General features: G+C 49.8%; 1 protein-coding gene across 3 annotated transcripts in view; it reads right to left on the bottom strand.

Annotated features, from left to right (window-relative positions):
• The window catches only part of TESC (tescalcin), a 57,167-nt gene extending 43,980 nt beyond the window's left edge, over window positions 1-13,187 (bottom strand). Inside the window, exon 1 of one of the 3 annotated variants that reach the window (XR_002139398.3) lies at window positions 12,926-13,186. Coding sequence is in view for 2 of the 3 variants with exons in the window: in XM_088800991.1 (XP_088657117.1) it covers window positions 12,926-12,983 (58 nt within the window). In the remaining variant the exon portion in view is untranslated. Of the gene's footprint in view, window positions 1-12,925 lie in introns of all 3 variants that reach the window. The other 2 variants (XM_088800991.1, XM_019753958.3) reach the window with 2 other exon arrangements.
• Window positions 13,188-15,624: the final 2,437 nt, after the last annotated feature.

The following is a 15,624-nucleotide window of genomic DNA, read 5'->3' as shown; positions in this document are numbered from 1 at the left end:
ATGTGGTATGTAAGATATATCTGAATAAAACCATTAAAAACATAAATTACATGTATAAGCATGACAATCACAACAGTCAATGGTAATTAAGCATTTAGTGTGTCCTGGGCTCTGTGCTCAGCTCTACCCTTGATAGGCTCACATAACCTTCTCGTCATTCCTATCAGGCAAGACAATTGGATCCCCATTCTAGAGATGGGAACACTGAGACCTGCCCAAGATCACACAGATAGGAAGAGGTATATAAGCTAGAAATCATCATAGACCGAGTTTCTCTAATGAAGACTTTCCAGCAAATGGCATCCATGTACATGAACTCTCACAGGTGTGCACACACCTTTCGTCCTGCCTGATTGAAAGCAGAGGCATTAGGAAGGCAATCTCCCACCTCCGGTACCCTTTTCAGCACCCAAATTCCCAGAGCCAAGAGCTTAGCCCTAGCTGAGCTCCATGTACCCTCAGCTCCAGCTGCCAGGGCTAACCCTGGGTCCCTACCTGTTATATGTGTGCCCGAGTCACACACCCAGGCCCTGTCTGTTCTCTGGGAAGGAGGGTTCCTGGAAAGGAAACTTGTCCAGTTGCCCTGCTCCGTACTCAGCTCTTTCACCAGCCCCCCATGAGGTCACAGTTGCCATGGAGATGAGGGACAGAGACACTGCTGCTTCTGTGCCTGTCCTCGTTACCTTTGGTTTAGATTTCGACCTGAGATTGGAAGTGCACACTCTTCCACCAGGCTGGTAGAAGTTAAATCAGTCCAATCTTTAGTATCTGTGTGTGTGTGTGTGGGGGGGGGGGGAGGTGGCTTGTCACTTTGTATCAAAAGCTTAAACAAAAAAGTTATATGTCTGCCTGCACTGCCCCACAGGGAGCCACCAGCCACATGTGGCCACCAAGCCCTTGAAAGGTGACCAGTACAAGCTGAGATGTGTCAGAGTGTAAAATGCACACCAGCTTCCAAAGACTTAATACGAAAAGAATGGAAATTGTCTCAGTAATTTTTATATTGATTATATGTTGAATAATATTTTAGATATAATGTGTTAAATAAAATGCTATTAAAATTAATTTCACTTGTTTCTTTTTAAAGCACCTACTAGAACATTTAAAATTACCTTCCTTACATTACTCCTAGAAAGTTTAGAATGATTCCACCTCTCGTTATAGTTGTAGTGGACACTAGTGGTATATGTATGTGCTCTGACCCAGCAACTTACTCCCTGGAACGAATACTGAGGAATTGAGACAAAGGAAAACCGATAAGAGTCATGTTCATTGTCTGTTTAGAACAGTAAAAAGTTGGGGAAATGCTTAGCCACAGGACTGATTAAGTCCCGGTATATCCTGAAGACAGACTACTACACAGCTTTTAAAAATATTTTTTAAATACAGAGGGTGCCAAAAAAATGTATACACATTTTAAGAAAGGAAAAAAAATATATTAAAATTGTAATACTCAATATATACCAATAACAAAAGATGAGTACAAGTCACATTTGACGTCTGCAATGACAAGAGGTGCTCGAAGTGGTTCCCATCAGCGTCCAGACACTTCTGATGACAGCGAACTACAGCTTGAGCAACGCTGACCAAAGTGTCCACTTGTATACACTGTTTTGGCACCCCCCAGTGTTGTGGGAAACAGAAAATTGTTCATGGTCTATGATTACGTGGAAAATCAACGGGCTACAAGATCTCATTTATATGAAAGTTCATATTGATACACAAAAATATAGGAACGGGGGGAGTCAAAGCAGTAAACAGCCAAAGACACAGCTGGAAGGAGCAAGGGTGGCTGGGAACTTGCTCCCGCTCTCCCCGTGGGCTCCTGAGGGTCCTCTCCAGGATGTAGGCCCTGGGACACCAAGTGGTATCACTGGAAAGGACTCAGTGGCTTCCAGGGCCCCCAAGCCCTCCTACTTGCCATGTCCCCACAGAATGGCCAGGACTCATCCCAGACATCGGCCAAAGTCTCAGAACCCAGAGGTGAGCCAGGCCAGGCAGAAAGGTGAGCTAACATCGCTGCCGAGACCTGTGGGTTCCATCCCCAGCTTCACGTCCCAGGGCTGCTGCCTCCTCCGCCCTCATGAAGCTGCTCACCCGACAAAAAACAATCAAAGTCACACACACGGTGCAATCACCGAAAGCTGGGAACACCCAGATGTCCACCGACTGGTGAATGGATGAACAAAACGTGGTCCATCCATGCAATGGGATACGATGCCACCATCAAAAGGAACGAAGTCCTGACACACGCTACAACATGGATGGACACTGAAAACATGATGCTAAGGAAAAGAAGCCAGTCACAAAAGGCCACCATTGGATGCTTTCTGTATATGAGATGCCCAGAAGGAGCACATCCATAGAGACAGAAAGTGGATTAGGGGTTGCCAGGGGCTGTGGATGTTGGCGTCAGAATGACTGCTAATGGGCATAATATTTCTTTTGGGGGTGATGATGTTCTGTAATTATTGGTGATATCTGCACAACAGTGCAAATGCACTTAATGCCACCGACATACACACTAAAATGGTTAAGATGGTACATTTTCTGTTCTGTGAATTTCGCCTCAATTAAAAAAAAAAATCACACACGCACATGGCACTGAACCAGGCAGGAGGAGCATGATACACGGCAGTGATTATTAGGCCCCTAAAGCAATAATCTCCTGGTACCTGCTAGGCTCTTGGCTGGCTCCAGGCTCAGGAGGGAAAAGACAACTTGCTGTGTGCCGCCTGGAGCTACAGCCAAAGCAATGACTAATCATGGGCCTTGAGAGGGAGGGGAGGGATGGAGGGACCCACACTCGAAAGCCTGACACCGGAGCTGGATGCCCAGCTTCTCTCCTTCACCTGCCTCTCCGCTGGACGCCATGGGCCCAATGGGTACACATTCCAGACCACGCCTGGCTGCTGAGGTTATAAAATAAACCAAAGAAACACTTGGGTGCACTTGGCCTTGAGAAGGAAGTTACCAAACCCAATTCTATTTTCCTAAACAAAAACAGCAATAAGATGATTGATTGCTGGCTTTTACCCAGCACCTTCAAACCCTTTTCATGCGAACGCCAGCCCACTTCATAAGTGGCAAAGGCTGAGGAATTCCTGGTAGGAGCTGCCCCAGGCTCCTGCCAGCATGGGGTCGGTATTTATTCTAACCTCAAGTACTGAGGGTCTCCTTAGGCTCTCTGTGGGTGTTTTCTATCCAGAATGAAACCCCCACGTCTCAGGACTGGAGGGGATGCTGGGACAGAATGAAGCGACTTGACTTAGAAAATATCCTCCACTCGTGAGCAATGAGACAACTCGGAAAGCTGTCAGAGTGGGTGCACGTGACTCAGAGGTCACAAAGCCTGTGCTGTGCTCATCGACACTCACTTTCCAGCAGCTATGCTCTGTTCTTTGCCATTTGCCTTATAGCGGGAATAATAGCTGCCATGTGTTAGCATTTACTCAGAGGCAGGAACTAAGCCAAATGCCTGGCAGACATCATCTTCTTCTGTCCTCAGAATAGCGTCTGCTTTTCAGGGTGGTTATCACGCCCATTTTACACATAGGAAACTGAGTCTCAGCGAGGTTAAGTCACTTGCTGAAGGTCACACAGCCAAGAGCGGCAGAACTGGGATTAGAACCCGGGTCTGTGACTCCAGAATCTGTTCTCATAACCACTTGCTATGCTATATGCCAAGATGGAGAAGTGACTGGGATAATGAATACGTATCATTTATGGAACTAAAGGGACAAAAATGTCTCTATTTTAACAAAAAGACTAAAATGAGGGAGGGGGAAAAAAGCAACAGAGAATCAGTAGAGATTTGGAGAGTGGGCGTCTTTCAGAGCATCTAAGAAACTGGTTTTCACATCCTTCCAGAACTGTCTTCAGCTCCAGATTTATTCTGAGGCTAAACCAAGTGAAGACAGGCTTCCTGAAAGTACGAGGGCTTCTTATGGAAGGACATTTAGGTAAAGAACTCCAGTTTCTGCTACATGGAGCTAACACAGACTCTCCATTCCACCACAAACACATGAAACCCTGGATAAAATAAGAAAAATATTTAAATACTCCACTAAGCTTGAAAGGAAGGGAAACTCCTAGACGCCAGAAGCAAGGAGTGAACTCAGACCCAGCAGTGTGAGAATGCCAGATGCTGCTGAGGTGGTCCTGGTGTATCAGAATGGTACAGGTTCTAGCAGCTAAGGATGGGGCTTCCAACTCAGTCTGACAGACGTGGCCTTGGAACTATATGAGTTAGAAGTGAGACTCTTATCAAAAGCTAGGGCACAACAAACTGCTTCTCCATGTAAGATGGGCTAGCAAAAATGTCCCCCACTGGCTCAGAGAGTCGTCAAGGAAGCTGCCTGTGCTGAGCAGGAGACAGGGTGCAAAGGAGAGAGGTAAGCCTCTGTGAGGAATGAAAACTTCCAGCTTCTGCCACGTGCAGGTGGAAAATTCAAACCTTTGTAGTGCAGGAAAGCCAAATTGAGAATTAATGCAGAAAGTTTTTCCAGACCAGGGAAAGGCCTAAGGCACCTAGCACAATTACTGCAAAGCACCCTGCAATGCACTTCTGTAACCCAGGGGAGGTACATTCGGTAAGCCCATCTCCACTTGGTTTGGCCTCAGTATAAATCTGGAGCTGAAGATCGTTCTGGAAGGATGTGAAAACCAGGAGGAGACAGCCCCGTTGAAGATGAGCTCATAATCAAAAGCCAAACCACACAAGCAAATGACCCACCATATGGGAGAATCAGCAGACACAATTAACAAAAGGAATGCCAACCCAAGAAGGTGAAACAGAAGAGACTATATAGCATAGTAAGCTTTAAATTATTTCAAATAGTGAAAGAGCAGTACCCTATGACAAAATAATGAATTTGAAAACCATATAGAAGTTACACAATGTTTTAAAAAGTCATTGGAATTAAAAATCTTAATAGTCAGGTTAAGGCATCAAAGTTGTAATAGTTAAAGAGAGAATTAGTGAACTGGAAGGCAGATCTAAGGAAATGACCCAGAACACAGTACAGAGTAATGAAAAGATAGAAAATGTGAAAGAAAGGTAAAGAGGCATTCAGGATAGAATGACATGGTCTACGTATTTCTAATAAGAATCACTGAGTAAGAAGATAAAGAGAAAGGAGAAAGATAATATTTTCATGATGGAAGACATGAGTCATCTTTAGAATGAAACAATATAAGCCATTCCCAGGCAAGATAAGTAAAATAAATCCACATCTAGACATAGTACAGTAAAAAACAACAAAAATTTAAAGGAGGCAAAAAAAAAAAAAAAAAAAAAGGCAGATTTCTACAAAGAAATACTAGACAAAAAGGCTGACTTCTCAAGAGCAACAAGAGACCATAACATGCTGAGAGAAAATAATGCAGCAACCTCAAATTTTATAGCTGGCCAAATGATTGTTTGTGTATGCTGGCAAAATAAAGATATTTTCAAAGCTGATAACACTCAGAGACTCATCGAAAAACCTATTGAAAGGTATACTATGTAAGAAGAAAACTAAATCTATAAGGAAGAATGGTTGCAGTAAATTAATAGGGTCTGCACAAAACAATAATAAAACCAACACATACGTCTTAACAGTAAAGAAAAAATACTACAGAGGACAAAAAATAATGAATTTAGGCACGTGAAAGATGAGTTGTCAAAAACGGAATGCATTAGGGAAGCAAGTTCTAGAATGCCCTTAAAAAAGGAGAAATGTAGCCTGCTTCTGAAAGGTTTGTAATCAATATGATTCATACCTGCCAAAAACTATTGAACACTGACGTGTCAAAAGCTTTACTTACATTCTCATTTGAGTCTAACAGCCCTGTGACAGATTCCCATTTTACAGATGAGGAAACAGACCTAGAGGCAAAGTTACTTTGCCTAGACAGGGAAAAGCCGTGCTACTAGGATTCAAACCCACGCCTACCTGCTGGGTAAGGCCTTGGCAATGGGAGGCCAGTGTGTGCCCATGTGCATCTCTGAGGTCTCAGGGATGCAGGTGAGGAAAAGCCAAGAGAACCCCTTAGAACGACCAGGCAGGTGAGGCCTGCGAGGTGTGGGATGCTCACTTGGGGTTCTTTGATCACGGAGTCCCTGGCATGGGTGCTCAGGAGGAAGGAAGGGAACCCCCTTCTAACCTCAGTGCACAGGAAGTCATTCGCTGGAGTCACTTTCTCTTCCATCACTGTCCACGCCATGCCAACAGTGCTGATGCCACTTGCCCTCCTTCCAGGAGGTACTTGGGCCTTGAGACCTGACTGTTCCTTCTCATCTCCCAGGGAGCTGTGCCCAGAACGGAAGACCCACTTCTGACAGCCTGCCTATCCACAAAGGTCACACTGCTGGGACAACAAAGGGCCTTCTTGTCCTAGTGCTTCAAAGTGGCTGCCACCATCAACAGAAATCACCCACTCGACCTTCTGGCTTTATGAATTAATAATACAGTTGAATCAGGAGACAGGATGGCTGGCAGGACCAGGGTGCCGGGCTCTTCCCTGTCACCTTGCCCAGTGCCACCAGCAGAAGGAGGCCCTGCCTTATCTTCCCAGAGCAGTGAGTACTTATGAACACAAAATGCCTCATTCCCTCAGCTTGAGATAATAGCTACTAAAGGTCTCTGCAAAAGTAAAAGCATCTTATCAACACTCAAAGTATTCTGTCCTTATGATTGGGCCGTATGGTGTATCTGGGCGTTGATTAAATTTGTGCTGCATTCTGGGGGCCATTAACTCACAAAAAAATATCCTGCCAGCATAGGGGGTGGGAAAGGCAAGAAAGAAAGACGCATAAGGGATCTAATTACTACTAATCGCGGAGCTAGGAAGTCTTAGAGTGGATTGCCAATTGCTTCCACACTGAGAAAACACAAATTCTTCTTCTGAAACAGACATGAGCCTCTTCCTCCCATCGCCCCTCTCATGGCCCACCACTGAGCTTGCCCTCCTCAGGGAGAGCCCACAATTCCAGAACATTCCATACCATCCAGAAATAATCCCTTCTGCCCGGAGATCTAATTCTCCCCTTTCCAACTTAATAACCAAGTATGTGGAACACTGTTAATGAGGGCATGGAGCAGCAGTGTCGCTTCTCTCAGACGTACAGACTCGTAGACTCTTACAGTCTCAGTCTATACCGCATGGGGTTTATGTCAAGTTGGAGAGGCAGTTTCTCCTTGCACTTGAAAATCAGGCAATATTGAAAAACAGGCAACCACTAATAGGCCTGGTTTTGAATTCAGGGTCCACATGCAGCATCTAAGTGACTTTGATCTGTCACTTCACATGTCTGAGTCTCAGTTTCCTCATCTGTAAAATGGCAACAACAATCCCCCCCTCCTTGGGCTGTACCGAGGATCGGAAGATGATTGACATGCAGTGTTCAAGAAAAATAGCTGCTGGCTTACTCATAGCTGGCCGGAGGGATCACAGACCATCTGGTCAATCACTACATTTTCAAACGGGGTGGAATGAACATATCAGAGGGTGGTGGCCTGGACCACGTGTCTCAGCAAGGCGGCTCAGGGCAAACCCAAGGCACACGGGCCTCCAGGCCCTGCTCCACAGCTACTGCTAACGGTGAGATGACCGGGCCCAGCTAACAGAACACAAAATACCAGCGTGAGCCCGAGAAGGGTGCTTTGCGGTGCCCAGGAATGAAATTCACTTGCTCCCCAGCCTTTTCCAAAGCGTCCCAAAGCAGCCTGCACATGTCCACTCTGTGAGCACCCAGGGAGGTGGGCAAGGGAAGTCTGGGTATTCCGACCTTACCAAGGTAGAGAGGACTCTGCAGGGCTGTGGCCACTGGGGACCCCCGCCTGTGATCTTGACCACTGTGCCCAGGACACTAGACCATCCCCCAACCCCGAGGGCCTGCCCCGAGCTCAGCTTGTGGGGACTGGTCCCCCGGGGGCCTCACACACATGATTGTTTTTTCCTACCAGGGAGCCATGATTTTTCATGTTTCTATTTAAAACAAAAATTAAGTGCTTTTATTACTACTTTCTTATTGATGTATGATGTGCACGCAGTGAAATACATTTTCACTGCTCTGAGGACCTGATGAGTGCTTGGGGTCCACTCCACCCCAGAGCCATACAGACACCATCCTGTACCCTAGTTCATGGGGTGTAGAGACTCCCCCAGGATCCCGAGTTGGAAGCCACTGTCCACCCGGGAGGAAATGGAAAGGGAGCCGGGTAGGTTTTGTTGGCCGTTTAGCTTACTGTGCCTCGGTGACTGGCCAGCCTGTCCTTACCCCTCGAGCCCCCGAGCATTTGGACGGTAGGGGAGGCACCTGCCCAATGGGGGGTCCAGTGCCTAGAGCACTGTGGACGTGTGGTACATGGTGAATGGGGTGCAGCGGTGGTCCGGGGCATGTGAAGACTATAACCCAGGAGTATTGCCCAGCGGTGAGAATCCGATGGAAAACGGGGTACCCGCACCACCCCGCCAGGCCCCACAGGCCACCCACAACTCTGCCTCCATCCGCAAACGATGAGGTCTGGGGAACAGACCAAAAAGAGACTCAGCCTATGGCCTTGGGCAGGTCGCATCGTCTCTTGTGCCTCAATGTCCTCCTCCATAAAGTAGAAATAAAGTGTTCCTGGGAGAGTCTGTAAGCGACTAGGCATAAAGTGTGTGGCTCAGCCCAGCACTTGGCAGAGGACAGGCACCTGGTAAACACTAGCTGTTACCATCACAAAGTCTGAACCCCAGATCTGGGAGATTGCTTTTCCTTCTTCCTTCTGGCAGCTTCTTGGCATCTACATAGACATGCTCGTGGAGATGTTTTGGAGCCTGAAGGAAAAAATAGACCCTCCACCTTTCCCAGAATCCTCCTTATTATTTCCTTTCCAAGTCCAGGAGCAGGCACGGATTAGGGGGGATGGGAAGTGGGGTCAGCTCAAGGTGGTGAAGGGGAACAGACTTGAGTGAGTGGTTCCTCAGGAGCCTGTCTTCCTGTCCAGGGCCCATTTCACACCTCGGGGGGACACACCCTGGGCCTGACTCCATGTTCCTGCCAGGGAGGGAGTGTCAGAAAGGCCAGCTCCCCACTCAAACACACAAGCAAGATGGCTTCGCTTGGGTTTTTAACATGAATTTTGACAATTGAGGTAGTCAGCTTTCTTGGCTGAGGCGATGTTTGGGAATACTTGTTTATGTTTTAAATCAATCAATGAGGCTCTATCAGGCAAGGGAGGTGGGTGAGCTAGGACTCAGGCCTATTTTGGGTAGAGATGGCTCAGTGCTGAAGCCAATGGGATGCATGGCCTGAGGAGGCAACCAGAGAAGCCGGGAGGGACAGCGTGGCCAAGGCCGGCTAGTTGGGGGGCCACTAGATTTTCTACGGGACACATGTTCCTGGGCAATACTCCTTGGGTTATAAAGTCCCCAGGGTTGTCACCCCTTTAATATGAGTCTCGTGTGTTATCACTGAGGACCACACACTGTGCGCAAAGGTGAAAAGACACATTCATCCCCATGTCTCAGGAAGCTCCTAGTTATGAGGGGGTGTCAGGTGACAAAGCCGACAATTACAACAGGGTGTGATGTGTGCTGTTATGGGAGGGAATGAGGAGGTTGTGGAATCCCGAAGACGGGCATTTCATCCACAAAGGAGGCATGGAGAGTAGGCAAGGATGGCTTTCTGGAAGGGGGCAACAGTAGCTCTGCTGAGTCCTGAAGGATAAAGGGCGTGAGCTTCGTAAAAATGCAGAGCTAAGATGAAATGTTTGCAACCTTCACCCGGGTGGTGGTTGCTGAGGCATTCCCGTATATAAACACTGAATTGTACATGCTAAAATGAAGAGAGTGCTTCAGGCAGAGGGTACGGTTTGTGCAAAGGCCTGCAGGCGAGAAAAATATATGGGCAGGCTTTTCCTACCCCTTCTGGGTTCCTAGAAATCTGACAGGCAACTAAACCCAGTGAAAGCACAGTGGTGTCAGGACCGCTGCCTCAGGGATCCTGTGATTCCCCAAACCTCTACTTATAAGCTGTGGGACTGCAGGCAAGTTGCTTTACCCCTCTGAGCCTCAGTTTCCTTATCTGTAAAACAACCATAGGGCCACTTTCCCTGGAGGGTTATCGTGAAGATTCCACCAGAGTGCGTGCAAAGTGCTCAGCACTTTCACCCTCAAGCAATGATGTCGACCACACCATCCTATGCTCACCCTTCTCATTTTTTCCAGATGGGGAAAGGGACCAGGTTGATGCTTCAAATCCAGGACCATCCTGGTGCTCAGAGAGGCTGGGGGAGCCTAGCAACCTAGGATCAGATGGGGACACTGATGCTGACAGAGGTAAAATGACGTGCTTAAGATCGTGCAGCTAGGAAGAACTGAGACCAAGATTTAACTCTCAGCTGTGGCTCAGAGTGACCGGGACATACAAATGTGTTTAAAGCATAGCTAATAAAACTAAACACTTGCCCAAAGCCATAAACCTAGAAAGACCCCTTAAATCAGGCTCCTGCCCAAACCTGAGTCCCGATTATGGCTGTGTCCTCATCTCATACGATTCTTGTTTATTGTTCTCAACTTCTTCCTGCCACAGGACCTTTGCATTTGCCGTTCCCTCTGCCCAAAATGGACCTTCCACTGATCTTTATGTGGCTGGCTCCTCCTTATTTGGGTTTCTGTCCCATTATCACCTCCTCAGAGAGGCCCTCCTGGCCTACCCTAAAGAAATGTTTCCCTGCCCCCCCTCCACCCCTCCAGACCTCACGTCCCTATTTTGTTCACAGAGTTTAATATCAATGGGTTGATTTGATTATATGTGTGTCTCCCCTCAGGAACATCAGCCTCTCTGGGTCAGCTCTAAATCCCCAGTCCCTGGTAGATAAATACTGGCTGAACAGATAAAAGTGCCTAAACTGTGCCTGCCCCTTTCAGAGGACTAGAGGGAACTTCCCACATATTTACAGTATGGAGAACTGAAGGGGTTCATCTTCCCCTCAGACCTCAGAACCCCTTCCTCCTTTGGGAAGTGAAATTTGAGTTCTGGCCAGCAAGAAAAGATACCATATCAGCCACATCTAGGAAAGCTTCAGAACAGGAACACAGCATGTCACCTCCCGTCAGGACCGAACCCAGGAAACTGACAAGATTCCCAGCATGCTCTGCGGCCCCATCACCTGTGAAACCCACCAGCAGGAATTCCCCCAGACTGCCTGCCTGCCCTTGGGGCAGCCTGAGAGATGGGGGCCAGTGGCCAACCCACCCTTGGCGATGGGGGGGGGGGAAGATCCCAGCTATAGAGAACCTCTACCTGTCCAGATACAAGACAGCGAGAGGCAAAGAGGGGGCACTCGAGAAATAATAAAAACGGGGGAAACCCACGAAAGTCAGGGCAAGAAGAATCCTACCTCCTCTCTCACATTAGCCTGGGGTTTGAACTGGACCTTATAAAACTTTTTGAAGAAGTAAAATATTCACACATGATTCAAAATGAAAATATAACTAAGTTTACAGTGAAAAGTTCATTTCCCCTTCACCCCTTCCACCAAATCCCTGAGGATTCATTATTTTTACTGCGTTGTGGGTCCTTCCAGAGTCACTGATGCAAATAAAGCAATTACAAATACATATTCTTATTCCCCCTTTTTTAAACAAAAATATTTCACACTATATATAATGTACCACACCTTTTCCCCCTCCATTTACAGATAATTCTGTATTTGTACACAGGAAGACATACATATATGTATACGTGTATACACACACACACACAGACACACACACACACACACACATTCCAGTTGTTAAGAGAGCTTTCTGTAATTTCCATCCAAGTCTCCCGGAAAGGGGTGTTCAGATTGGGGGTCAGGAGGAGTCATTTTGCAGCCCACGCACGAACAGCTGGTTTCTTACCAGGACCCACTACAGATGCTGATTGTCTGCACTAAGCTCAAAGAAGGTGTCAGGAGCCAGAGCCTTCTTAGAAGTAACATCTGCAGCTGCCGTTTTTTTAACATCTACCAGGTACTAGCAGAACTCCCATTCCAAAGAGAAGGAAACCGAGACTTAGAGAGGTAAAATGACTAGTCCAAGGTCACACAGCCAGGAAGGAAGTGATGCTCACACCCTGTCTGTCCATCTCCAAAGTCAATATCCCCTCACTTGGCCTCCCTCGGTCTTCAGCCCACACTCCTCTTCACAGCTGGTGGCAGAGCCCGGCCCCGGAGGTCAGGGCCCAGGGTCAAGTTCCCTGACTGGCTGGACTTGGGCCGACAGGCGCTTCCGCCAGACAAGTCCCTGCGGTCAGCCCTGCCTGGCTGTACAGTCTCCCCGCCTCCCCCGTGCGCCCCGCCTCTGCGGGTCCAGGGAGTCCCGGCGAGCTCGAGGAAGGTCGTCGGGCTCCTGCAAAGTGCTCTGCGGACGCTGCCTTGCTTAGACCTCCCAGCTACCCAGGGAGGTGGGTCCACCTCAACCCATTTTACAGATGGGAGGACGAAGCCAGAGCCCGGCTCCCACCCATCTTCCGCTGACTTCAAAACTTTCTGCCCCCTGCGCATCGTGAATCCAAACGGCTTTCAGATGCGGGGCGCGCACCAGCTGGGCGTCCCCGGCACTGGCTCTCCCCGGCGCTGACTCTCCCAGTCCCAGCGCGGGCCCTGGGGGAGCTCGGGCCCTGCTTGTTCCCGGGTCTGTAGTCCTCAGGTCTGGGGGTTCCCTGCCAATTCTGAGAGTGCCAATGCTGAGCAGCTGCGGCATTCCTCGCCACAGCCTGCAAAGTGGTCGACAGGCACCCATTTGAAGGACGGGGAGACTGAGGCGCAGAGAGGGCCAGCTACTAGCCCAAGGTCACACAGCACGGCGGAGCGAAGCCGGGCGGGCGGCGGTGGTTTGGGAGCCCCCACGCTAACCGGCGAGCGGTACCCATCCGTGTCCCCGCGTCCGTCCCCCGAGGAATACTCACAGCCGGTCTTGCCCATGAGCTCTCGCACCTCCTCGGACGCGGAGTGGGCAGCGCCCATGGTGCCCGCGGCGGGGACTCCCGGGGGCGCGTCCCTCGCAGGCCCTGGGTTGGCGTCGGCTGCGTAACGGCCGGTTCTACCTCGGGTCCAACGCGAGTGTGACTCCGGGGACAGGTTTGAGTCGCGGATTCCGCATGGGGCCGAAGCACGGCCTCTTATAGCACCGGAGGGCGGCGCGCCGCGGTCCTAGCGCGCACCGGCTTCCAGCACTGCGGGGAGTGGGGAGCGCCCCGCCCCGGGGCCGGAAACTGCGGGGTGGGGGTGGGGGGGCTCAAGAAGCGCACCTCCCAGGTCTCTCAGCAGCGGACGTGCACGTCGCGCCTTGCCCCCTCCGCACCCCTGTCGGCTCTGGAAAGACGCAGGTGTGAGCAGAGTTGGGGTGTGAACAGAGGAGGGATCAGACCTCAGGGAGGTTTCCGTGCCCACCCCACCCGGGTTCCATCACATATCCTCCCAGATCTCAGGAGGGACAGTCCCCTGCGACCATGAAGGAGGACAGCGAGCAATAACCAGCTCTATGGTGAACAACAATAAAGGTCATGTAACAATAGTAATCCACCTTGAAGGTGCACCAGGCGCTTTGTTTGGCTTATTGCATGGAACCCCCTCACCCCCCCTCCCCCTCCCAGCACCCTGGTGAGGTGGACACACCCACGTGCTGTCCCGCCCATCTGAGCCTCAGCGTTGGAGCTTGGGCGCGGGGGAGTTCTCAAACTTGAGAAGAGAACTCCACCACCCACGGATTCTGACTCAGGCAGGGCCCAGGAAGCTGCATTTCAGGCAAACTGTCAGATGTCATGCTGGTGGTCCCCAAGTCAGTGAGAGAAGTTCTGTGTTAACATGACTTAAGGGACAGGGTTCTGTAGCCAGGTTGGGTGCCTGGGGCCACCCCTGCCACCTGTCTTACCAGGATTCCTTCTCTTGAAAATGGGGATAACATAGTTAATGAGATGTCCCTCAGAAGGGCATGGCAGGGGACCCAGCACAAGGTGGTCTCTGTGGAATCATGTCCACTTTGCAAGTGAGGCACTGATTTTCAGAGAGGTCACACATTGAGAGCAGAAACTCAAAAGTCAAGACTTTCCAGTTCTCAAGGCCAGGTCATCGTGCTGCTTGGTGACACAGCCGTCAATGATTCCTATGTAGTCAGTGTCTGTGCCGGGCGTGAGCCTCGGCATAGGGCTCGGGGGGATCAAGGGTCCTTCAGTGCTCACAGAGACTTGAGTGGGCCCCCCTACATCAGCTGCACAAGGCACTGGGGAGGGGGTCCCATAGTGCAGACCACAGAACTCAACCAAAAGTCACAGCCCTTCCCAGAGCAGGGGTGCGTTTTAGAGCCACCAGGAGGCTCCAGAAACCTGCCAGCCTAGCAGAATCAGCCCTATTCTGGTTGAAAATCCAGCTGCCCATTCCACTCTGGTGGGCACTCAGAGAGCTGGGGCCGTGCCTGGAATCTGCATTTTAAAAACACCGTTGGGTGCTGCTAAGACCTAGCTGGGGAAATGTTGTCTGTCAGCTCCAGCTGGTCTGAGTGAACTGGAAAGCAGACCTAGAGACTGCACTTTGGGTCAGAAGGTATCTAGAAACCCAGACTGGCCTTGGGGTCAGAAAGGGGATCCCCAGACCCCTCGGGAATTACCCACAACTGCTGGGAACAATTTTATTCTGACTTAAAATAGCGGTTCCTGGGATTTTATTAAATAATTCAAGGATTCAATGATGGTGCTTTCTACTGGGGAGACAGAAAATGGAGTTCTTGCAACTGCATCGCCTCCCCTTGGCATGGTTGGGGATAAAGGCCTTGGGAAGGTGCTCCAGGACAGTGAGGGGTCACATGGCTTTGCTCCGCCCTTCAGGTGACCAGAGAGGCCCCCTAAGGTATGGGGTGAGGGCATCCCACCTTTACTCCATCACCTGCTATGCGGTCAACTTTATCTCGAGCCCCACTGGCCACTGTCATCTCCCAGACAAGCTGTTCCTTCTGCCTGGGGCTCCCTTCACCTCCCTCTTCCTATGGCCTGGGCTTTCTCTTCAGATCTCAATGTTAATGTCACCCAGAGGCCATCCCAGGGTCCCCATCGCTCTCCTGCATCTGCTGCCAAACAAGCCCCCTTCGCCAGTCAGCCAGTCAGCTGGGAGCTGGAAGAGAGGAAGGCTGGGTTGTGGTAACCTAACCCAGGGAGATTTACTCCTGATGGCAGGGCATGGAGAAACAATCTGGAGCTCCTTGTGGCAGCAGGAAGGTGGAGACTCCAAGGCACAATTTGTGGGTCCGTTCGTTCATTTATTTATTCCCTACACATTTATGGAAAGCCTGCTGTGTTCAGAGTTCTGGCTGGGTCCTGGAGCCACATCCAGAAATAACCAGGAGCCACACTTTCACTCCTAAGGAACTCCTGGAGGAGTGGGGAGACCCACAAACAGGAGGTGACCATGCAGGGGGGTAAACAGGGCCACAGAGATCTGGAATGTTCAAGCCAGAATGGCCCCTGGGGACTCTATTATCCCTTAAGCTGAATTTTGGGGAGTCCATGATTGTCCCCCACCTGTGGTCCCAAAGGGACAGGCCAAAGGCAAATACTGGGTAGACAGATGTAGCCATGAATTTTGGCGGCCCTGCAGTGGCACCCACCCTCTGCCC

Source organism: Rhinolophus sinicus, chromosome 9, assembly GCF_057876585.1.
Source record: "Rhinolophus sinicus isolate RSI-liver-muscle chromosome 9, RSI-T2T, whole genome shotgun sequence".
NCBI lineage: Eukaryota > Metazoa > Chordata > Mammalia > Chiroptera > Rhinolophidae > Rhinolophus > Rhinolophus sinicus.
Note: the sequence above shows the minus strand (reverse complement) of the source record. Positions and strands in the feature narration are given on the sequence as shown.